Source organism: Clarias gariepinus, chromosome 23 (genome assembly GCF_024256425.1).
Source record: "Clarias gariepinus isolate MV-2021 ecotype Netherlands chromosome 23, CGAR_prim_01v2, whole genome shotgun sequence".
NCBI lineage: Eukaryota > Metazoa > Chordata > Actinopteri > Siluriformes > Clariidae > Clarias > Clarias gariepinus.
In genome coordinates this window covers 14,040,756-14,066,900 of record NC_071122.1, presented here as the reverse complement: position 1 = coordinate 14,066,900, position 26,145 = coordinate 14,040,756, and the positions used below count along the sequence as shown (strand labels likewise).

Below are 26,145 nucleotides of genomic sequence, written 5' to 3'. Positions count from 1 at the left end.
ATTCTCAGGAAGTTAAACAGCAGGCAGGAAAGCCCTTTAGAGGATCATCAACACCTCCCCAAAAAAGTAATTGGCTGCTTACTACATTCCCTGAAAGAGTCATTCAGCTCTCGCTTCCACAGCAGAGGAAACAACATACTGAAAGACCCAACACACTTTCGACACCATCTGTTTGACCTTCTGCCCTCTGGCAGATGGTTTAGATCCATAACATCTAACTCATGAACTCAGTTTTAACCATTTGCACCACACATTTACACACTCTTAATTTAATTTATTTATCTTCAACTGCAGAAATCTGTATGTAAGCCAAAAATTTCAACAAACGAATGTGCAATACTGTAATGTTTAATTTTATTGGTATATTTAAAATGTATATTCTCCCTGTAACACACTTCTCACAGGAAGAATATGTTAAGTGCAATATCTCAGTTTCTATAATATCTTAACTGAACAGTAATATCTGATCAATTAAGGTAATAGTTATATTCATTCATTTTCTATACCGCTTATCCCTGTTCCGTGTCATGAAAATGTGGAGCCTATCTTAGGAAAATTTGGGCACAAGGTGGGGTACACCCCAGATAGGGTACCAATCCATACAGTAGCAGGGCACACACATACAGAGAGGCGCATGTTCATTCACACACTATGGGCAAATTTGGAAACGCCAATTAGCCTAATCTGCATGTCTTTGGATTGTGGGCTGAAACCGAAGTACCTGAAGGAAACCCAGCAAGCAAGGGGGAAAACATGCAAACTCCACACACACAGACCCAAGATGGGAAATGAACCCTGGAGGTGCAATCGACAGTGGTAACCACTATGCCACCGTGTTGGCGTAAATTTCAACCTTATGTATGTGCCACCATACTGATAAATATTATGGTGGCACATACATAAAGTTAATATTTATACTTTTTCATATATATATATATATTTGGTATTTTGGTCTGTCCATGTGCCATTCAGCACATTGGGCAATGGATGCTCCCCACCCTGGGGATATACCAGTCCTTTCTGTGGCAGTCACTTAAGGGTAGCCTGGTAACTTTTTAGGAACAACAATTACCCTAATCTTTGGACTGTGGAAGGAAACCAGAATACCCAGAGGAAACCCACCAAGCACAGGGAGAACATGCAAACTCCAGGCACACAGACACCGAGATGGGAATAGAACCTTCAATCCTGGTGGTGCGAGGCGACAGTGCTAACCACCAAGCCACCATGCCACCTTTTTACATTTATGCTAATCCTTTACCACATTTACTCTTTTTTCATGCACCATAAGGGCATTTTATTTTGTTGTACCCTGTGAAATGACTATCTATCTGTCTATCTATATTTTTTGGACTTATGGTGTATCAAATTATGCAGTGAAGAATAATTCCCTAATCTCCCTCCACAGACTCTTTAATAAACCCTGAGCCACAAACAATAAAAAAAAAAAAACATATCAGGAGACATTAGTTTAATATTCTACAACATCAAAGAACAGATTACAACATATAATATATGTTTATCTGCGTTTCTTTTACACACTGTAATGACAATAAGACTGTAAACAGTTTCAGTGTGGACACTGAGGACACAACAGCGACTCTCCTCTGAACGTTACACACTGCAGCACGGCTAATGTTATGGTTTGGTATTTTCGTTTCCGCCCATGCTTTCTCTTCAGTTGCATCATTTCCGCGTTCTGCGCTCTGCTTCTTCTTCTTCTACTATTTCTTCGTCGGCATCCCGGCTGATCTCGCCGCGTGTAAGTAACATTCACTCCAACGCTCGTGTCTGTGCCGCGATCTCCAGGGCGGACTGTGTTATTGTGTTCATCGGAAATACAGAAAGTACAGAAACTGTGAAATGTTTTACTCGCTGAAGCCGGACTTTAACTATACTGCTAAACTTTCAATGGGAGTCTCATAGCATGCTAATGCTAATGCTAAAGCCTTGTGTCAGATTGACGTTATAAGCAACGTCACAGAAAGTCAGCTATTATATTAATAATAATAATAATAATAATACCTTTGATTTAAAAATACATTTTAATTTAAATAGCATCTATTAAAAATGGTATGACATGTAATTTTGGTTCCAGATGCTTTTAATAGACACATAAGAATAAAATATGTAGTGTACATTTACTACATAATACCTTTTTTATAATACTATATAAATCACAGTATTGAGCTATTTTATTAAATAACCATGCATATGAAAACGGCAAGAAAAGAAGTGCAGGTATTTCGATAGTTGATTAAAAGCAGGTGAACTATGTATACAGGGGATTAGTCTAATTCTGCTAGGCCGGCCACTCCTGTGAAGGATCATGACTGTTCCAATTCTTTTCTCCATTTGTGAAGTCTCAGGAATTGTTCTGTAACCCTTTTCATAGTGATACACGTCAGTTACTTGGTTTTTCATCTCTTCGTCAACTTCTTTAGATCGTGCTTCATTTTATCAGACAGGTTATATTTAAGTGATTTCTTGATTGAACAACTCTGGCAGTAATCAGAACCTACTGTAAGCCAACCTAAAAAACAACAGGTTAGGTTAGGTTCCAGCATGACGTGCATTGCAACAATGGCAAGTGAAAGTGAAATTAAACTCACTTTTCCAAAAATCACAGTCCACTTATGATTTAGCCAGCGGGAGCACTATTTCACATAGGGCCAGGTAGGATTGGACAAATTTTTATTCATATTTACTCAGCTTGTTTTTGTGTAATATAAATGTTTGTTTGGTGATCTAAATCATTGTTATAATAATTCAGATGGGGGCAAATACTTTTTCACAGCACTGTAGCAGACTGTGTTGTTGCTTCCCATCTCCAGCTCAGTTTTGTTGTTTGTATCCATGTGGATTTCCTCTGGGTTCTTCGGTTTCCTCCTACATGCATGTAGGTGGTTTGGCTACACTACGCTACATCAAGTCCATTTTCACATTAGGTACCTGTGATTTATTTTCTCTTCTCCCGAGAACAATTTAGAAGTCTGGTTCATTTTGATCATTGAGAACACAGATGTTCCGCTCTAGGGAACCGGGCCTGTTGTGTCACTGGAGCATGCCAAATACAGGTCCAGCTGCCTAGCCTTCTCTGCCTTCAGGTCTTTGGTTTCCTTTAGGGATAAAATGACGTTTTCCTCCCCTGAGGATGTTTTTAGGTGACAGTGCTGGTAGGTCTTTCAAATGTCTTCTGATATAGCCGAGGCCTGATTAAGGCATCAAATATATATATTTTTTTAACAACAAATGTTCTGTGACACAGAACTCAGGCAGGTGATAAAAGTGCGGGATTCATGTGAGAAATAAAATACTGAGGCGTGTCCGTCATCAAGACACACCAAATAGACATAATTAACTTAATTAAAAATTAAAAGCTGAATGTATCTCTAACGACAGCCCTCTAAAACAAACAGAAAGTAATGGAAGGTAAATAAGATAATTATTTAATCATTTAAATTTCACGCACTGTCTGAAGGATTAAAAAAAAACAATAGATATGCAATATACATTGTTGCATGCAAGTCATGCTGGAACCTAACCTAACCTGTCTTTTTTCTCCAGTTCAAACTTTATGTGCAGTAATGTCTTTGATTTAGCCGGATAACTAATACCACAAATCGGTTAAAGTTTTTGTTCCCTTTCACACATGCTTTTTGTTGCTATGTTGTAGGCATCATGGTGGAACCCGTGCCTGAGTCCATTCAGTTTCCCTCAGAAGAGGAGCGCATTCTCCAATTTTGGACGGAAAAGGACTGCTTCCAGGAGTGCCTGAAACAATCCAAAAACAGGCCCAAGTGAGAGAAAATAATGTAGCTTAATAGTCATATCTTTTGTTGGGTTGTGACTGATAACTGATTGGTCCGTTTTTTTTTGTTTTACTCGCAGGTACACATTCTATGATGGACCTCCCTTCGCTACTGGTCTCCCACATTATGGCCACATTCTGGCTGGCACTATAAAGGATATCGTCACAAGGTTCGCTCACCAGAGCGGTTTCCACGTGGACAGGAGGTTCGGCTGGGATTGCCACGGCTTGCCTGTGGTAAGATCTCCAAAATAGTGCATTTTTGGATACTTGATTTGCATCTAGGGTTATTTATTTCTGACACTGTGCCATCAGGAATGTAGTAGTGCATGTCTAATTTGAGTATACAGTCATTTCATATAGGCTCAGATGGTAGGTGTGATGTAATACAATCGATCTAATAGAAAAGATTCAGATACCCACACAGGTACTTGGGCCTGCTCATCGTTGCTTGCAACTATATTTTTATTTTATTTTGTCAATCAGAATGGCAGTAGTTAATTATAAGTGTCTCATCCCATGTATGAGGAAGTAGGCAAATAGGACTTTTCAACATGTTTTTGTAGTACTGTAATGTTACGTAAGCAGCAGTTTAGAAAGATAGCTTCTTAAGCCTAAAAGTTGCTCCTAGTGACGTAATTAAAAGTCTTACTGTATGACATTTTCTTAGACTTTCTCCTTAAATTTAGGACTAAAAAATGATTCACAAAACTTCTTAGCCCTGAAAATAGCTTCCAAGGTGAAAACTACGGAGGATTTTTAAGAGGTTTAAGAGTTTCTATAGCAGAGGACAAAATGGCAGAAAGAAGAAATATTCCCCAAACACTAAAAGTAGCTAAAAGTAAACACTGCTCTTCTGTCCAATGTAGTTTTCTTGTTCTTTTACTTCCTTCCATCTCTCTTAGATTGCTGGCTACATACCATTCAAAAGTGCAACTTAAACAGTCTGTCCTGCAATCATGTAAATTAGTAAAAGCTGAGCAATTTTGCTCCCATCAATCTGAAATGGATTACAAGTATTACAATCAGTGTGATAGATAAACGTAAGAACTTAAATATAGTAACTACTGTGTGTAGTACCTAATTGGTTGCTTCAAAAGTAGACACATTATCAACATTTGGCTGTTTTAATTAACTTTAAGATATTTAGCCTATAACAGAAACTTTGCATAAAATAGCCTGTAGTCATGATTATACAGTTTCTTTATTTACAGACATTGTGATTTCACTGTCTATTTTTTTATCATCTATTCTATTTTAACAAAGAACGCTTTTTAAGACCTTTGCAAAGGTCAGAGGTTATTTATCAACCAATCACAGTCCTTGAATTGCAGCATCATCCCTAGCAACGGGGTCAACCACACCTCATCACTAAGATAAAGGTTTTTTGTACTTTTCCTAATCACAGCTGCTCTGAGAAATCACTTTTAGTCTAGGACTCCCAGCTAGGACATTTAAGATAGGAGCTCTCTCTCTATGAGAGAATTCTAAGAAACTTTATAAATGTCATGAAAGAAGCTAATTAAACTTATTAGTTTTATACAAATTAGTTGCTGTCCTGTGGTAGGAAAGAGATCACTGAAGAGTGAAAACTACTGTTCTACTGTTCAGGCTAAAGGTTGAAGCAAAAAAAAAAAAAAAACGGTGGCAGCTAAAAAAAAAAAGGCTAAAGGTCGAAGCAAAAATTGTTACTTTTTTAACCTAATATTCTTACTTCTTTTTAAAAAAGTAACAATTTTAGCTTGGACTATTAGCCGTTTCTTCTTTGACAGATTAGAAGCAATAACATATTAAAGTGAGTTCACTGAAATAATCCTGCGTTACTGTCTGAACTGCTGTTTTTTAAAAAGTAATCAAGATGTTTGAAATCAATCAAATTACAAAATAAAATTTTGCTCTGGGTAAATACAAATCTGTATGTGTTTTTGTTCTATGAGGTTGTCTAACAGAAGGTATTAATAAGAGAGTCTTCAATCTTAAACGGTCGTCATGTCTGATGATTTGCGCTTTACCACCAGAGGAGTAGCACAGACCTCTCTGATTAATGAAGTAGCATATTGCACCTCCAGGGTCCGGGTTCGATTCCCGCCTCAGGGCTGTGTGCATGGAGTTTGTGTGCTCTCCCTGTGTTTGGTGGGTTTCCTCCGGGTACTCTGGTCTCCTCCCACAGTCCAAAAGCATGCAGATTAGGTTAATTGGCGTTCCCAAATTGCCAGTTGTGTGTGTGTGTGGGCCCTAAAATGTTCAGGGTGTACCCTGCCTCATGCCCTAAGTCAACTGGAATTGGCTCCAGGCCCCTACAGGTCCGCGACCCTGTACACAGTATATACAGTATAGAAGATGAAGGAATGAACTCTATTGTGATATTAAGCATAGATTCAGCACATCTTCCTCCTTAGGTATCAGTTAGCTCTGTTCATTTCAGAACAGGTTTTGTGAGGCTGAAAGGGTGGAGATATTAAACTTACAGTTAACAACGTCCACAATCATAATCCAAGCAATTCGTAACATTTTATATAACATGATTTACAGTGCATTTTATATAACAAGATGAGGCAAATGACCATCAGTGACATGAAAGTATGGGAATATATCACTTTGATGGTCTGAAACCACCCCTCATTTTCATCATACTTTGCTTCCAAAGAGACAGGCTTTCTTGTGTTTTTTAAGTAGTCCTGAGGAATAGTTCTCCAGGCTTCCTGAAATATTTTTTTGTCTCATTTTCAGCCCAGTCCCTGTACCTGACCAGTTTAAAAAGAATGTTTTTGTTTGTTAAGCCACACAGTGACCTATGAATAATTCAAGCATAAAACCATCTAACTTAAGGCATTAACTAGTGAGGAGCAAGTGCAGATGATGACAGATGATCAGGTCTGTGGTTACTATACTGGTGATGTTAAATGCTGAATGGTCGGAACAGATGAGAGGGGAAATGAGGTTGTTACATAAACAGACATTTTGTTTTTAATTATATCTTTAGGCACTTTGCACACGTTTCCATTTTTTCTATTTACCCTACAAAATTTAATTTATTCTAGTATGAAGGAAGTCTTGGGGTTTAAAAATCAGCTGCACACAAGATTCAAAATACGTACCAACCTACTCAGATATAAAGTATGGCAGAAGGCAGTGCTCGCTAGATTCTGCTCTGCTCTATACCGTAGGTTGCTTAGGCTTGTAGATGTGCTCACAGTATGACTGCAGATCAATTCTCCTCCCAAATGAGGATGGGTTGCCTGGTGAGTCTGGTTCCTCTCAAGTTTTCTTCCTATTGTTATCTCCAGGGGTTTTTCTTTGCCATCGTTGCCCTCGGCTCGATGTTAGCAGTTTGTTCATCAGGAATTGTAATCTAAACATATTTCCTCATTCTTATCGAATTTACTTCCATAAAGTTTGTATTCTGTATTCTGCTTTGTGATTATGACCATTGTTAAAAGCACTGTACAGTATAAGTATTAAGAATTGAATTTCATTGACTAGAATTGAATGTGGTAATAATGTAAAAGGAGAAGCATTCTGGTACTGGAGGTTTTACTGTATTATTTACTGTATTACGATTGTGTTTTTCACTCTATTCTCAGTACTTGCACTCACTCACTTTTATTTTGTTTTCGAACTGTTTTGTGTAAGCTCGACAGGCTGCTGTGTGTGTGAAATTTGGAGATCAGCTGTTTTTAAAATACTCCATCCAGCCCATCTGGTACCGACAATCACGCGATAGTTACAGTCACAGACATCATACTAATGTTCAATGCGAACATTAAGTCAAGCTCTTGACCTGTATCTGCTGGATTTTATGCATTGGGTTTCTGCCTTATGATTGGCTGATTTAGATAACTACATGAATGTACAGGTGTTCCTAATAAAGTGAACAGTAAGTAATATACATACAATGTACCATTATAAATGCGTGGATTAAAATGTACATGTCTACTTCACTAAATGAAAAATGCTAAGCTTTGGTATATTATGATATGATAAAATCTTGTTCTGTATCTTGTATTGTAGCAAAATATTACTTTTCGAGTGATAATAGATTCCCGTACGCCATCATCGCATCACTGCTTATTATTCTGATTATTATAACAGCACGCCTCATCATGTTTTATCCTGCAGTTGATTTTTTTGTAATTACTTTTACTTCGCCCTGCTGATTTTTTTTTTTTCTTTCAAATTTTTCACTCTCCACTAATACGTTTGCCATCTGAGCCTTGATTGAATAGAAGCTCTGTTTCCACAGGATGGTTGTTCACTTATTATACATTTTTATTTAGAGGTTTATAACTTTTTTACTCAGTTTTTAAATTATTATTATTATTGTTATTTCTGTTTTAGGAATACGAGATCGATAAGACGCTCGGAATTAAGGGACCAGAGGATGTTGCTAAGATGGGCATAGCAGAGTACAACAAGCAGTGCAGGAGTATCGTGATGAGATACGCCAATGAGTGGGAGGTGAGTGTGTGTGTGTGAGAGAGAAAGAGAGAGAGATCTGGGTTTATGCGCTTTAGTTCAGTCAGTTAGTGGTGTGCAGTTGAATACGAGTAGATGATGTGACTCAGACTGCAACAAAAAAAACTGGTACAAAAGGTGCACATTAATGGGAACGGCTGAGAGCCGAGGTGGAATAATCTGATTAATTCTCAATAGAATAATTCTACAAAAGACTTTTGCAAATAATATTATATTCGCTTATAGCTTTATAGTTTAGTGCTTACATGAGGTCTAGTAGGAATGAGGGCCACCAGTCAGGTCTGGGACGATATCATCACAACACATGATTTTATAAATATCCCAATTCGATAGGCTTTAAAAAGATTTTGATGATTGGGCATTGGTGGCTCAGGGTTAGGCATGTTCTCTTTTGCCATTTGACAGGCCCAGGTTTGATTCCCAACCCCAACGCCCAGACCCCAGCCACTGGACGCAGTGCCGGTCCCAAGTCTGGATAAAATAGGAGGGTTCTGGGCCTCTGTGTGGCGGATCATTCGGTGATCACGAGTTTGATTCCCGGGTGATGCTGTAACCTCTCGCAGCCGGAGGCCTAGAGAAAGCTGATTGGCCGAGCTCTCTCGGAGGGGAGGGATGAGCGGTATTTAGTGCTCCCACATTAATCACGGCTCTACAGCCAAACAGCGTCTGTGAGCTGGAAAGGAGCGGATAGCGCTGTCCTCCGAGTGTGTTACGCCGCCCCCAACTGTGCGTGAGTGAGCAGTTTGAAAAGATGTGGTCGACTGACGTCACGGGGTTCGGATGAAACCAGTAGTAGTGGTAGTTCGGAGTGGTAGTAATAGCTTAATGTGGGAGCCCCCTAGTGACGGGGAGGAATTGGCCACAACTCAATTAGGGAGAAAATACAATCTTGGCTTAAAATATGCAGATGTTCAGTATATACTCTGAGCTTGCCCTTTCTGTATATTGGTGCTGGTAGATTGATCCAGAATTATAAGTCACATGGTCTTGATTGTTTTTGTTTTTCAAGATTCAAAGAACTGTTTTGATCCCAGAGGGTAATTGCTTATACTTGTTTACAGTTGCTTACAGTCGTTTTTCAGGAGGAAAGGAAAAAAGAAAAAAAAAAACCCTAAATCCTTAGTTGCACACTAAACATAATTCTATATACAGATATTGCACATGTGAGGGAAAAAGTCCCCCCATCCAGATTTCCCCTCACCCATGTCTCTTTAGGGGCTCCGTACTAATTAGGATGACTTCAAACGGATTTAAGGAATATTGTTCTTATAAAGACCTGTAGTGTTAGTTAGGGTTAGTTAGTAAATAAGGGTTGGTCATTTATATTTAGAGAAAGAAATCTCCGACAGAACTTCCACAATTATCTCAAGAATAATTGTCTAGCCTCAATACTCTTTCTCCAAAGTACAAAACGTCTGGGATTGTGAAGTCTAAGTATTACAAAATGTAAAATGTTGGTATTTACAGCATAAAACACAAAGTACATACGACAAGCAAGATTTATTGAAAGTATCCCTGAGCATGTCATTTTAATGAACTAAAAATAATTTTCCGTAGAATAGGAAATCATGTAAAGTGTTTGTCATTATGGTACAATTACTGAACATGGCCTAAGCACATGTCTGCAGTGTTATCCTCGTTCAAAATTCCAGAATCGATGAATGTGCACAAATATGCAATTTGGAAACAGCTCCATGTTTCCCCTGCTGTCCAGAACAGCTAATAAAATTTCTCTCATTTATAACAAATGTCCATAATTGGCACATGGCGAGTTGGGCCAGTATTGCAGCTGCGTTGTTGGACAGGAAGCATTTTTAGTATGTTTTTTTTTTTTTATTATGTTCACTGATAATTCTTTGTTCTACAATCAGCTCTATATAATGATAAGCCTTTAAAGCATCATGCTTCTATGTTTACTTTTGCTAAGGTGATTAATCTTGGATCTGCTTAACAACGTGGAGAGTAAGAGGCTTGAAGTGAGGATGAAATCACATGACCTACCTCATTAAAGAGCCCAAGAGACGGGTCTTTTTTTTTTTTTTTTTTTCGTAGATGAGTTAATCAGTAATAAGCTGTGAATCATTACACAGGTGGCATCTTTTGGTTTGGTGTGGAAATCACGTTTGGAGATGGTGTAGGAGGTTTTCATTTAGATTTAAGGGGGTTCATAACTGAGAAACATTTCAAACCAATAGAAATGTATTTTATCACTCTTGCATGAAACGTCAAATAATAATCATAACGCATAATAATCTTTTATTCGTGTGATTCAGATTTCAGTGAAGAGAATGGGCCGCTGGATCGACTTTAAGAACGATTACAAGACCCTCTACCCGTGGTTCATGGAGACAGTATGGTAAGTCTTCCTCACCAGAAGGTAAAGATCTTAATGTCTTTTTTTTTCCCCCATTTCCCCTGTTTACACTTGACGTTTTCAGAATCAGGATTATACAGGATATACTCAAACCCAGGAAGCACACTGGCGTAGTGTACTGGCATTGTGGTGCCACCTCACATGTGGGGGGTTTTAAATTTTGTCTCCAGTCTGTGTGTGTGAAGGTAACATGTTCTCCCTGTGCTTATTGGGTTTCCTCGGGTTCCCCCCCCCCAAATGTCCAAAGACATGGAGCGTAGGCTGATATGGCATTTCCAAATGAATGAGTGTGTCAACTCTAAAGCGGATAGACCAATCACAGTTGTTGTGGTCTACGTTGCTGCTGTGTGTAGTTACATATCCCGGAAGGTGCACTTCAGGCTACACCAACGGGTGTGTGACTTGACGTAGAAGCATGCAGTAAATCAATCAAGTTTGGGATGAAATCTAGCTCGATATTGCACAAGTGTAAATAGAAACCTATATTTGACAGGCTAGGCCTGCTTAAATCGAAGCTGTGGGAACAGTCCTTATGATCCCCTGGCTAAAAATATGTAGGTCGGTCTGAAACAATGCCTGAGTGCAAGAGGAGCTCAGAATATTCTAGAAGCATTCTGCAAGCAAGAATGGATAAAATCAACCATCAGCTGATGCTTAAATTTTTCTTATTGGAACATTATCATAAAAAGGTTCACCAATCAACAGTGCTCATTACACTGTGATGCTTATTGAAGAGCAGAAATCTAAACTTGATCTAAACATCCTCCCTATAGTCTTGATCTTGTTCCATCAGACTTTAACCTGTTTGGTCCCCTGAACCGGTGGTGCATTCGTGGCTCACAGCTCAGCCTAAACTATTTTTTTTTTTATAAATAAGGGAATAAGAAAGCTTGTTAACAGATGGACAAAATGTAATGAAAAGCAAGAAGATTGTCAGAAAAAAATGTGCAGATAATAAAGTGATCCGGTAGCTGTGCATTAACCTTTGCATGTTGTTTAGAAGGTTTTGTTTACATCATTTCAGCTAAGCAAAGGAAAAAAAAAAGAAAAATTAACAATATACAGAATGTAATTTTGGCCAAAACTGTTGCATAAAACTGTATTATATACTTAAGGGCTGCTGTCTTAGCTTACATGTTGGTTTGCACGTAATGAAACAGCTGTTTCGGTTTACAGTCCAGGCCAAACAGATGCGTGCAGATGTCTTGTGTTGTGGAGGATTTTCTATTTATCCTATTTATATAGCACATATAGACTTTCTGTTAAATACGTGCATCATTTATAGCTGAATGTCTTTTCCAGGTGGGTGTTTAAGCAGCTCTATGATAAAGGTCTGGTGTACAGAGGAGTGAAGGTCATGCCATTCTCCACAGCCTGCAACACGCCGCTCTCCAACTTCGAATCGCACCAGAACTACAAGGTCCGTCTCGAACACTCATACTCCAATTAAAGCATTAAAGTTTAAACTCCTTCTTCAGGGGTTAGAGAGGGATTTGGGATTCAGCCTTGTGTTAGAAACTAGTTAGGCATGAACATAACACAGTTGGTTTAGAGGCAACTTAAAAGCAGTTATTAACAAGGCAAAGTGTTGTTCATTTGATTCATCTCATAACTGACTGCACCGATTCGATTTTTTTCTTCTTCTATATGACAGGATGTACAGGATCCGTCCGTCATCGTGAACTTCCCTTTGCTCGAGGACGAGAGTGTGTCCCTGATTGCATGGACCACCACGCCATGGACTCTGCCTAGTAACCTGTCACTTTGTGTGAACCCTGAGTTCATCTATGTCAAGGTCAAAGGTCAGTACCAGTCACCAGCATCAGCTTTAACACATTCACAGTGAGAGGAGTTACGAACAGGTTTTAGAATCTCTTTAAGCAGACTGTCTCAGTTTTGTCCTCCATCAGTTGATCAATCAGTTTGACCGAGCGATCTGATTGGATAAGAGGCATTCCATCGGTGTTGATAATAGACGGTAACAGTTTTCCTAATAATTGCTTTTGAGTCAAACCAAAGCGTGTTTTTTCTTTTCCATTTAAGGCTACAAAGCTAACTAGCTTCTAACACAAAGTTAAATCCCAAATTGCTCAAAGGCCCTATTTGGTGTGTAGGACAAGGGAATGTACACCTTAGCGCACTGGCTTTCTATTTAACGCGATTTGGGATTTAACCCATTTTCGATGCGCCATCGTTCCTGCTATCGCGTCACAGCCGTGCTGATATTCATCACGACAGCACTCCCGCTAGCTTGATATTGCTTAATTATTGGCTGAAAAACCTATTGATTTAATACAAAAATAAAGACTTGCAGAATTTTAAGGCTGTTTATGTAATGGGTTGGATGACTGGGAATCTCTAAAGACATTTAGCATGACCTGGAAATTAAACGTTTACGTTTGGTGCACATCTTAAATGCATCAACATACACATGGATATTTGGGGTAATATAAAAATAAAAATTTCCCTCTCTGATTTTTACTCTTTGATATTGAAAGTAAAGCCATTCTAAACATATAAACAGTGTTCGCTTTGGGATGCGGGATACCAGAACACCTAAGTTTATTGGAACACAACCTTTATTGGAACTGAGAGAATCTACAGAGAATCCAGAGTGAGGGAGAGACATGAAGAGAAATGCGTACTTCCACTTCCTCCGACTGTAATTGTATCAGCGAGCATCGCCGAACACCTCATTTTTCCATCCTCACTCTTTCGACTTGATGCGTCAAAATGTTTTTGTGCATTCGAGTAAAATTCCCCGGATGTCGTTCGTGAATTAGTAAAATTGCAACGTTCAGGAGAACTTTGGCCGAAGTCCTTAGCATTCCTTGGCAGGGATTTGGGTCGAGACAGTTCTTAAATCAGGTCAATGCAAAAAAAAAAAAAAAAAAAAAACCTTTGTTCACATATAAAAATAGTCCATGTTCTGCTTTTTTAGTCATCACTTTGCTCCCACAGTAAACGGTTGACCTACTTTGCCGGGCTGAGTGCTGGAGCACGTGACCGCCAGCAGGGGGCGCTGTTATCCTTAGCTATAGAGCGGAGCAGTGCTGCATCAGAGCAATGCTCAGCATACTAATGCGGAGACAGGGCTTCATCTTCCTCCTATGCCTGACAGTACTCATTTATTTTTTTATGACAGCTTGATTTTTTTTTTTTGTCTGTCTCTCTCTCCTCCTTGTACAATGTACTAGACAGGCAGAAAAACACGATGGTTTAGGTACTTACCCTTTCTAGCTTTTGTGAAACACACTGGTGTGAAACCACCAAAATGCATTTGTTACCTAAAATGTGTTATTAATACCAATATGGAAAAAGGCTGTATGATGTGAATGCAAAGGGATAAAGTAGAGTTTTTATTCCAATATAGAGTTTTGTTAACCACTACATTGCAACTTACTTTGATCAATGTTATCAGTCAGGTCAGGCCTGCGCAGTCATCCTTCACCCACTGCCATCTTTTATTGATGCACTTTCTCTGCCCCCCCCCCCCCCCCCCCCCCTCTGTCTCTCACACACACCCTCCTTCCTGAAATCTCTTCCAGCTCTTCCGTTTATTCCTAGCTGATCATGTGCTTGTGCCTTTACACACTGCTGCAATTCCTATTTTAGGTTTCTGCATTAGACCCTGTTCCCACCTGGTCACCTCATGTGACGACCAACCTTCGTTCCCCAATTCCACTTTTTTTTCTCTATACAGAATTGTTGCATCCTAAACAAACTGCTATAGACCCATGGCTAATTGTCAATCCTTTGAAACATCAGGCACGCTTCTCAAGATTTTTATTATGATGTAATGCAGTGACAGCTGGTTTGGATAATAAATAAAATGTACTATCCATTAGTAACAAACAGCTATAAAACCATATGGTCCCATCATATGTTATATAGATATAGAAACACACACGAACACGCTGCTGCTCGAAAGATGGATTGGCAGCACTATTCTGAGCTGTCTGTTGTTTTTTTTAATTATATTTTTTATTCCATTGTATTCCTGCCATATCTCTTCTGAATAGCGAACACAGAATAGCTGCGCAATATGTACAAGTTGTGCTGTTCAAAAGAGATAGTAGGCAAAAGAAATACTTATTAAGGAAACTCCTCACCTGTAATTTGTATGCATTACTGTACCTGTTCATATAGTACATGAGATCTAAATTTCAACCCGCACAATCACTTGGAACAACATTTAGAGCTGGCTGCTTGGATCTATAGTGTGGTTTAGAAAGAAATCAGCTTCAGCACTTTATTTATATTTACATATTCCATTACAATCAGATTTGATAGCACAAAAAATAAATAATACAATGCACTCCATGCCTGCTGCTGTTTAAGTGCGTAGACAGTAAGACGATGTGGAAGGGTGTTGCACCTTTTATGTGAGTGTTAATTTTGACCGAGTAATTTGATTGGACAAGAGCTTTTCCATGAGTGGTGATAATGGAGCATAACAGCATGGGACGTTTAATTGAATGCATCACTGTAAAGAGGGGAGAGCAACTGCCTGCCAAAACTCACATTTAAAACCAATCATGGGAGCACATTTAATTTAACACTACTTTCAACACTAGTTCTGCTTCGTTGCTTGATCTAGCCAAATAGGCAACCCATATCAGGGTCGCAAATGTTTAAGAAAAGACACTAGCCAATTTCTTTTGGGTTCCTTACAGTGAAAAATCACCGGAATTCAAAAAATGTCTCCACTCTCCACCTAGGCCATGTCCGTATGAGATTGGATTTGTGCTCTGACTCATTTCTTTATTCCTCATTCCTACTCCAGTACAAAGTTGAGGGCTGCAAGCATTTAGCCTTTGCTCAATAATCTTCTATTTCTTCTCCTCTTGTTTTGTTTTTCCTTCTAGACAATGCCACTGATAAAGTGTACATCATGATGGAGGCCAGACTTGGGGCGCTGTTCAAATCGGAGAGCGAATATACCATCCTGGAAAAGTGAGTTTCCGAACGAGACTCTTGCCAATAAATGTTGTTTTTTTTCCCTAGGAGATGTAAAACCTTAAAATCTTTTATCACAGTTCATATTATTGTAAAAAATTTTATTTCTTAGTGAGTGGGAAGACTAGACCCAGGCACGAATAAACTCCACAATAATGTGTCTTTGCACACCGTAATGCTGTTTAATAATGATTGGGGTAAATGCAGACACCTCACCACACTCATCGTCTATACCGCTTTATTCTGTATACATGGTGGCTCGGGGCCTTGAGCCTATCCCAGTAGACTTGGGGCACAAGGCGGGGTACCTGGTACACAAGTCCAGGATGCCAATCCATCGCAGGGCACACACACACGTACACAAACTCCCACACTCATTCACCCAATACTGGGAATTTGGGCAACACCAATTACCCTAATCTGCATGTCTTTGGAATGTGGGAGGAAACCAGCGCACCCGGAGGAAAACCACCAAGCACGGGGAGAACATGCATGAACTCCATGCACACCGAGGCGGGGCTCCACCCTGGCCGGGAATCGAACCCGGACCCTGGAGGTGCAAGGCGTCAGTGCTAACCACCGCCATGTACAGCAATCGATCAAGATGAAATCTAGTACACTTTCCAGGAAATTATTCGGCATGCTCATGTGTGAACTGACGCCAGTGCGTTACAGGAAAAAAGCGATAGTATCTTGTTGCTCTTGTGACGGACTTGCATCATTTGCGGTAGCTGATCCACATTAAAATAACAGCAGAAAGGAAAATCCTGAAGTCATTGGAATGGAAGAAAAAGGAGAAATGTCTGAGCAGTTTGGCGATGAAACAACAGTTGGCCGTTTGTACCGTGTACAATTATTGGTCAGTGCGGAATCCTAATATTTATGCAGGAATCATTAGCATGCTAAAAATAATTGATGGTGTATGTCGGATTTGTTTATATTACGTTCTGTGTAAGACTTGTACAGCAAACATGAAGGCCTGCATCCAGATAAAATACCGTTTGAAATCTATGCAAGATTTCTCGGTGGTGTCTAATTTTCTGGCTTACCAGACTTTCATCACAAATGGAATTATCTTCGAAATTAATCCCCTCTGGCACTGAATCAGGGACAAATCAAAGTCCTTTTCACATCGTGTCCCATCGCTTTGACAGGCTTCTGACAGAATTTCTGCTTTCACAGCACGTACAGTAGGATCAGCCCTGCAGGCTTTTTCACACCAGATCGCCTCTCACTAATGAAAACCTGGTCCTGTTTGCTCTGACTTTCTACTGCAGGGAAATAATTTTTCCAAAGAATGTGACAGTAGTTGGGAAAGGGTAATTCGCTCATGTGCTTTAAACACCACGTATTAAAATTGGAGTTTACAAAAAAATATTGAATAATAACAATAGTAAAAAAAAAAAATAGATGTATACTGTATATATGTATGCATGAGCAGCGCACTGAGTCGGCGAGAAAACTGAACTCAGTTCAGGTCATCTTGGAAAACCAACTGTAGGCCAAACTAATTGAAACTCCATGTAATTTCAGTTGATTGTTGTGTTTAATCAGTCATGAAGGTTGCATTTAAAACCGCTAATTATTCTGTATTGTCTTTAATAGACCATGCCTCCTTCACCGCACCACAACTATCAAATGAAATATGTTTATTGATCATTTATATTCAAAATAAGTGTATTTCACATTGTATTTTTAGTTAAGAATTCGAAAAGCATGGCCAATTCATTAAAAATGAATCGATAGCTCAGAATTTTATTGTATGATATTTGCATTTCTAAACAACCTCTGAATATGACGATACGTATTTGTTTAAACCCACAAAAAGTTAAAAAATGTTAAGCCATGCATTTATTTAGTACTTAAAACAATGGTCATAGTCACTAAGCAGCTTTTCAAAATTAGGGATATAAATTAGAAAACAATTGTAAATTATAATTATGATTTTATTCCCGATGAACAATGGATCGTTGTTGGATTGATTGTAAAAAAAAAATTGGTTCTAAAAGTTTATTTATTTATTTTTTAAAGTTTTTGCCTTTTGGTTTGCACAGTAGCCTTGCTCCTCCAGGTTCCAGGTTCGATTCGCACATCAGCTCTGTGTGCATGGAGTTTGCATGGTATCCCCTTGCTTGGTTCAGTTTCCCCCAGGTACTCCGGTTTCCTCCCACAGTTCAAAGACATGCAGTTTAGGCTAATTGGCGTTCCCAAATTTACGCGTAGTGTGTGAGGGAACATATGACTGTGTGTATGTGTGTGCCCTGCGATGGACTGGCACCCTGTCCAAGGCGTACCCCAACTTGTGCTTCAAGTCTTCTGGGATAGGCTCCAGGCCCCGTTGTGACCCCGTATACAGATTAAGGAAGTATAAATGATGAGTGAGTTTGTTTGGCCTGTGAAGTTTCGCAATTATTGTTAAAAAATTATGACAAGGCATCATGATAACCAGAGAGCTGTCTATCGAAGAAAGACAATAAAAAAAATGGAATCTGCTAAAAAAGAAAGAAAGCACTGACATTGGTAACTAATGATGGAAATCATCAGTAGTTGATGATTAATATGTTGTAATATTAGTAACGACCATTGCCCCCCGACATAGCAGGGGTAAAGAGGTCACACAGAGTAGAAATTTATAGGCCATTGCAACAAGATGCAAATCATTCATCAGCAGTAAGAATCATATTCCAGTTTGGAATTCGCTAAGAAATATAGAGAGGACCCACAAAAGCTACCAAAATGATGGATAGACCAAAGTGTGGAGAAATAAATGATTCTTCTCATAATCCAAAACATATAAGCTCATTAGTCAAGCACTGTGGAGGTAGTATCATGGCTTGGGATTGCATGGTTGCTTCTGGAATAAGCTCACAAATCTTTATTAATGATGCAAGTCATGATAGTAGCAGCAGAATAAATTCCGAAGACTGCGGAAACACGGCATCTGCCAATTTAAAGAAAAATGCATCCAATTTCATCATGCGGCAAGACCACAACCCAAAACACTGCCAACACAACAACGTCAAGAAACACCTGCCAGTCACATGCTCCAATTTTTTTTCTCCATCACCTGATTCAAATAGGACGTGCCATGTTCTAAGTCTAAATATCAAATATCAGATGCTGTATATTCGTCTTTTGAGTTCAAATCCAAATCTCATTTGAGTGTATAAAAAAAAGAGGTCTTTTCGTTTCACTACTTTTGTAGAGAACTGTGTATACTGTGAACTATGGACGTTATGATCTTTCACCCTTAATGTAATTGATGAGTCAGGAGCCAGAATTTGCTTTGTTAGTGGGTTAAAGGTTTATCCTGCTAGGTTAGAAATTAAGAGAAGACAGTATCCACCATTGTACATACATAACTGGTACATGAATACAAGTTATTCATCAAAACAATGCCTTCCCTTATAATTTATGGCAGTGTATTTTATTACGCTTAAACAATTTGGTAAGTCTATATTATAATTGTACAGTAATTGTGTAGCATACATTTCAAGGCTCTCATTTGTCTTTTTCAGGTTTCCCGGCAAGACTCTGAAGGGAAAACAATACAAACCTCTTTTTGAATACTTCATCAAGGTGAGTTTTAGTAAAGGGTTTGTGCTTTGATGACTCTTTTGCAGAAGCGTATGTTTAAAGGCATACTCCATGTATACGTCTTGTTGATTGTCCATATCTTCAAAAAAATTCTGTAGTGTGCACTCCAAGACCAATACTCGACAATAGTGAGGATGGTATGAAATCAAGTGTCTTAAATTGTCTAGTTGTGTATAAAACAAGGCTGTCCCGAAAGTTTTGCAAAAGTGGGCGTAGCATTTTTGTCAACTGACACTAGTCATTTAAATTGCACTGCCTCTGTATGAAGGTGATACTCAACATAGTCTTTGCATTACCAATAAACTCAGTTCAACAGTCGAATCCTCAATGGTGTCGTCTCTGTAAACATTCTGTAGCGCGGTAGGAAACAAACTGCGAAAAAGGGGATTTTTGGTGCAAATGCATGACTTGTGATAGAGACTATGTTGTGTAGTATGTTTTGTATACCAACAAAACATTCTACACTACTACTGGTATACATGTTGTTATACCAGTCTACCAACATGTGCAGTTTGGACGACTTATGTCAGTTAAGGAAAACGTTATGCTCACTTTTGCATTACCTTTGGTATCGCCCTCGTACTCAAATAACATGTCTTCATACCTTTATACCTATAAATGGTATCTACATGTATAACTATCCTATGTAGTTTTATAAGATGTTCTAATCTCCTGTTTAACTGCCAGATTTCTTGCGAATTGCAGAATACCTTTTGTGCATGCTGAAACCTTCAAACCAAATCATATTGTGACTTATGATGCAGTGTTTTCAATATGTACTACCAGCAAGCAGCCATCTGTCTCTTCCTCGTACACATTTCACACTGCATATACACAATAAGGAGCTATCCACGTAGCAGCTTGTGAACATGGTCTGAGATATAGGTATCCAAAGCTGGTGATTGCTTCCTTTCATTATTTTCTACCTCAGTGAGCGATTTTCGTGTCTATTAGAAACACTGCTCACGGCCTTTCCATTGACTGAATAACATAGACGGTATTTGACTCCCTCCACATTCCCTGAGCTGAATTCAGTATGCCCTATGCTTGGCTGAAAGGTTTAGATGCCGGTTTCAGTATTGGATGCAGCTCAAGATCTGATGGGGTTAGCTGTGGATGGTGTTACATGACCCACAACACTGCTATCCCAGTCGCTATGCCCCAGTGCATAGAGATTTTATCAATGAGTTAATAAAGAGATTTGAATACACCCAACCTCACCTGTGCGTACTTGTTTGGATTGGACTTCTAGTGTGAATTCTGGCTATGTGGGGAATCACACCACACAAGCTGGTTGGGTATGGCCGCATGCCTGCAGTTGATGCATGTCTTGAGTCACTGTTGGTCACACCAGATGAGGTCCCTTTCCCAGATTCTTGCTGCCAAAGTTTTCAGTACAGTAATGAGATCACTTTGGCATTATGTCATTACTACTGCTAGCATTATGACCCCTAAGATTCACAGCTTGGTTCATAGAGGTGATTGACGGAGAATACGCAAACACTTAAATGGCCAAACTTGTACTCAAGTCTCCCAGCCATGGATGGCTGTGCCATTTTGGGGATTCAAACAAATCTCTGTTATTGGTCGCTCAGTGGTAGGCTCTGCCTGGGTTCGATTCCCAAACATTACCCAAACTCCAGCTGGTCCCAAGCCTGGATAAAATGGGAGTCAGGAAGGGTATCCAGTGTAAAACCTGTGCCAATTTGTTGTGCGGATCGAATGGTCCCCTGTGGCAACCCCTCAACGTGAGAAGGCAAAAGACTAACAATGGGGGCGAGGGGTAGCTCAGTGGTTAAGGCATTGGACTACGGTTCGGAAGATCCCAGGTTCAAACCCCACAACCACCAAGTTGCCACTGTTGGGCCCTTGAGCGCGGCCCTTAACTCTCAACTGCTCAGATGTGTAATGAGATAAAAATGTAAGTCGCTCTGGATAAGAGCGTCTGCCAAATGACTAAATGTCTGCCAAATGACTAAATGTAACAATGGTTATGTTTTGCCTCTGTTTTTCCAGCTGTTGTGTGGTGGTCACATTACAAAATTACTCATCTCTTCTACCAACTGCACTCTTTTTTTTTTTTTGCTCTGCCCTCTAGGACTTTCTTGTAAGCTCTTTTGTGTGAATAATGCCATGTTCAGATTTTAGTTTTTTACAAGTTGTTCATGCAATGTAAGATATTTGTAACTATTTAGCATTGTTACTTGTTCACTTTCAGTTGTTGTACATACAGTATAATAAATTGTACCACTTTATGCACTGCATCATCTTTGTTCTCAATTTTTTTTTCCTCTCCAGTGTAAAGAGAACGGAGCCTTTTCTGTCGTGCTGGATAACTATGTCCGTGAGGAGGAGGGAACAGGAGTGGTTCATCAGGCGCCCTACTTCGGAGCTGTAAGTTTGTGTCTCTAGGGCACAATTAGCTACTTTGAATGTCTATGATGTGCTGTGCGGAGCTTGTCTTATGATGTTGCTTCAGAGAGGGGTTTACATTGGAAGTGTTAAGATCCGCAAAAATCTCCTATATTGGTGAGCCCGGGTGAATTGTAGCCTCGGTTGCTTCTACTTTGCTGACAGGAGTGGCACCTGGTGTGGTTTTCCGCTGCTGTAGCCCATCTGCTTTAAGGTTTGTCGTGTTGCGTGTTCAGAGATGCTCTTCGACATGCCTCCACTGTACCGTAATGTTATTTGAGTTACTGTTGTCTTTCTGTCAGCTCAAACCAGTCTGGTCATTCTTCTCTGACCTCCGGCATCAAAAGGCATTTTTTACAACCCTAGGATATTTTCTCTTTTTGCTGTAAATGAAATGGTTGTTGGTGAAAATCCCAGTAGATCAGCAGTTTCAGAAATACTCAGACCAGCCCATCTGGCACCAACAACCATGCCACATTCAAAGTCACTTAAACTACGTTTTTACCCCATCCTGATGCGTTAATTAGATCGACTTGACCTGTTTAAATGCCTAAACGCATTCATTTGCTGGCTGTTTGAGCAGTTTAACAGGTGTACCTAATGAATTGACCAGTGAGTATACGCAAATAGTTTAAACAGCAAAATCACATAAGGAATTAAATACAAACACATGTATTTACTTTAAGAGTTAGATAAGGTAAGAATAAACCAACTTGGAAATGTATGTAATACTAACTACCTCCTGTGGAGCTAATTGTGCTAACAATGCTAATTAGCTACCCCTGGAGGTTATAGCTTACAATGTCATGAGAGCTCATTAGTTTAAAAAAAAAAAAAAAAACACAGGATAGTGAAAGCACTCTTGACCATTTTTAGAAATTAGTATAAACAAAAAAAAAGGGATTTTAATGTGAGATTTTCAAGCACAAGTCAAGCTAAAATGCTAACACTGCTGTACTATAACGAGGATGGGAAATGTGTAAAAATGCTATATGACTCCAGACTTCTAGACAGTAAAATACTGACTGATCTTGCCTCATCTTATGCTCTTTTCTAGTTGAGGAATAAAATGTGGCAGGTTAGTGTGTGTGAAGCGCTTTTTGATCTTGAGGGAAAAATGGTTGTTCACATAGCAGCAACTTGCTGTGTGGGTTTGTGACATATGGCAAAGTGGCATCATCCACTTTATGCCTGAGATTTAAGGAAACACTATATTTTCTTTCTTAAAACTGTATAAATGTAACAAATGAACTCTTTTTTTTTTTTTTTTTTAAAGGACGATTATCGTGTGTGTATGGAGTATAATATTATCCAGCGAGACTCGGTACCCATCTGCCCTGTGGATTCGTCAGGCTGTTTCACCGCTGAGGTCACACACTTCTCAGGACAGTATGTGAAGGTATGTGTGTTCTCAGTGTGCACAGAATCTAATTTATACTTACACTGTTAAAGTGTCAAAAAGGAAGAAAATAAGTGTGGAGTGTTGTCAGATTAATCCTGCTATACATATAATAAAACTGTGGAGTTGACATATCTTTATAATTCACTAAAACATTCACTCCAACCACACAGAATGCGGATAGCTTAGAGCTCGCCACCTGTACAGTTATAAGGGAACAAAGATGTCTTGCCACCTTAACAATTTTTACCCTCAAATATAATACTTTGTATATGGGCATTGGTGTAGTAGTAAGTTTCTAGCCTCCCATGTGTGTTCGATTCCCAGCCAATGCCCAAACCCCAGTCACTGGATTTAGTGCCGGTTCCAAGCCCGGATGAAATGGGAGGGTTGCATCAGGGCATCTGGTGTAAAACCTTTGCCAAGTTGTATGCAGATCAGAGGGCACGCTGTGGCAATTCATCGACAGGAGCACCTTCAAGTCTAACAAAATAATCTCTAATATTTTATATACAGTATATCTTCACAGCTGTATTGGTTTGTTGTTTGTAGGTTATCAGTCAGAGAGTTTTATACAATAATAATCTGCGACATAAAATGTAATACTATGTAGAATCATGACAGAAAATGGCCTTTTCTATTACTATCCTGACAGATAAACAGAGAGATGTTATATAATCTGGCATTATACACTGCATGTTTTTCAATTTAATTCAATTGTTGTATGCTTTATAGTTACTGTTCTTGTATGTTGTAGCTGAGGTGAGAAAGCTGTGGAAAAATCTGAGATACGTATAGTATGTATAGAGGGAAATCATCTTGCTGCACTATAATATAATTAACTTACCATTTATAAAAATATTTATTTTTAATATTCCAATGACTTATTTTCTGTCTTAAAAATATATAGTGTTCTTTTAAGCAGCACTAAAAGACTAACAGATGCATTCTTTAAGCGAGAGTAGCAAATAAACTGAAAAGCTGGTCACTCCACTGTCAATGACATCATTGGAAAGTTATGTCAAAAATGTATAATAAATTAGTATTATTTAAATAAAATTATTATATACAGTACACATATGATTGATTACAATCTGATGGACGAATACGAACATTTCACAAAGACGTGAAACACATTAATCAACGTGCACACATACACACACACACACACACACACACACACACACAGAAACATATGAGCAGCTACACCAACCAGCATGAGTGTCTAAAATGGATCCACTAATATGCAGATAGTGAAGGAATCCAAAATGCCTTTTGTGTATGATTAGATCCAACACACTGAACAAAGAAAGAATTCAGTAGACACGAATGTCCGAACAGTGTGTTATTGTAATATTAATTTATTCTTACACCCTTCAGCCATTGATGTCGTGTTGCAATTGCAGTAATGACAGCTGGGAGATTTCAGCTCGAAGCTGTTTATGATCTTGGATGTGGAAATATGTCGTTTCTATGGGAACACTCACAACGGCGTAAATGCTTTTTACTAGAAAGCTGAACTTTACTATTTCTTCTGCATAAATACCCACAGCAATAAAGCATAAATAAAGAACAGTTGATTGACATGTCCTAAAGAAATCTGGATGTTATACTCCTGTCTGCTTCTTTTGTAGACTTGCTGTGTGTATCTACAAGTACGCCATACTTTCAGAAAACGAATCAAGGAATTAAAATTTTAACAAATATTCAGCCCTGAATTTTCTGTGAAAAGAAATATAAAATGAGAGAGAGCATTTATTAAAATTAATTCCAGTCATGGGTATTAAATATTGCTGGGTATTAAATAATTAGTTACGCTTTTTTAATCTGTGTATGCATTTCATCTGAAACGGAAGATGGTGTTTACTCAGAATTATCTAACCGGTGATAGAACAGCAATTTTTGCTTTTTTTATGATGTAAGGAATAGTTAGCATGATGATATCTGGAACATCCTGCTTGTACTGTACACATTAAACATCAGCTCGAGATGCTCTTTCCAACTGAATATTGTTCAGGGAAAAGGCAGTTTGTAATGATTGAAATAATCCTCAAGTCTGGCATGCTGCAAAGGTCTGCAGTGATTTCTCCTTGTGTTTGATTTTCAAAAAGCCACCATGGCACGGCGAAGTGCTACAGGGATACTCTTTGATCCGAAAGCGTTTTATTTTTTTCCAGCATTGATCAAGGTTAAGTGTCTCCTCTTTGCCCCTTTCAGGATGCGGACAAAAACATCATTAAGTGGCTGAAGGAGAATGGACGGCTGGTCAACGCGAGCTCCTTTAAACATAACTACCCTTTTTGCTGGAGGTAAGTGTGGGTAGAGGAATCCTCTTCTGTGTATTGATTCACCTTCCTCCCTTAAAAGAGTTTAGAAACAACTATTTATATCAGCAAATAATTTACAGGTTTATAAACCGTTTAGATTAATTTCTAATTATATGAGTAGTGCTCGCTGAACAGTTAAAGCCCAAGGTTACTGATCAGATGGTTGGGCATTCAAGCCCCAGTGCTCCCAGACTGCCACTGTTGAGCCCTTAAGCAAGGCCCCTAACCCTCCTAGCATTAGGGTCGCCAATATCGTGGCTGACTCCAGCCTGTTTTCTGATGCTAGCTCTCTAACGAACTGGAATATACGAAGAATACATTTTCACCATGCTGTTCTGAACAAAAACCTTGAGCCACCCATCATTTCTTCATATTAAATTAAATTGTTTGTTTTTTATGTAACCAATTTCCCACTTGTGGGACTAAGAAAATAAAAAAAACTAATAAAAATTGTTATTTAGGAGGGCATGGCGTTATCAGATGTGTTTTCTTGCTGAAAGTGCTTCTGAGAGTGGGTTTTGCCAGGCAACTGCTCTCCCCTCTTTCCGGTACTGCAGACGGTACTGACGTACTTTCACTTGTGATTTTGCTGATTGGTGGAAGGGTCACGTTACAAATTTCTTTTTGATGGCCATGTAGGCAGATTAAAGTTTGTGTCACCCGAATCGATTACTGTCATGTGAGTGAGCCATTTTTTTTCGCTTCCACATGCTGAAAAAAAAATAAAAAACTGCAGAAAAAAGTGCATCAAAGCAATGGGAACAGTGTGACCGTTCAGTAAAATCACATT

At 39.0% G+C, this 26,145-nt stretch overlaps 1 protein-coding gene across 1 annotated transcript in view; it reads left to right on the top strand.

The window, feature by feature from the left end:
• Nucleotides 1–1,698: 1,698 nt before the first annotated feature.
• iars1 (isoleucyl-tRNA synthetase 1) overlaps nucleotides 1,699–26,145 on the top strand; it is a 79,103-nt gene continuing 54,656 nt past the window's right edge. Inside the window, exons 1-12 of the mRNA XM_053484177.1 lie at nucleotides 1,699–1,762; nucleotides 3,677–3,800; nucleotides 3,892–4,048; nucleotides 8,150–8,269; nucleotides 10,561–10,643; nucleotides 11,964–12,081; nucleotides 12,316–12,463; nucleotides 15,530–15,617; nucleotides 19,139–19,199; nucleotides 21,516–21,611; nucleotides 22,906–23,028; nucleotides 25,246–25,337. Coding sequence (XP_053340152.1) covers nucleotides 3,682–3,800; nucleotides 3,892–4,048; nucleotides 8,150–8,269; nucleotides 10,561–10,643; nucleotides 11,964–12,081; nucleotides 12,316–12,463; nucleotides 15,530–15,617; nucleotides 19,139–19,199; nucleotides 21,516–21,611; nucleotides 22,906–23,028; nucleotides 25,246–25,337 — 1,205 coding nt within the window. The 5' untranslated portion in view covers nucleotides 1,699–1,762; nucleotides 3,677–3,681. The remainder of the gene's footprint in view (nucleotides 1,763–3,676; nucleotides 3,801–3,891; nucleotides 4,049–8,149; nucleotides 8,270–10,560; nucleotides 10,644–11,963; nucleotides 12,082–12,315; nucleotides 12,464–15,529; nucleotides 15,618–19,138; nucleotides 19,200–21,515; nucleotides 21,612–22,905; nucleotides 23,029–25,245; nucleotides 25,338–26,145) is intronic.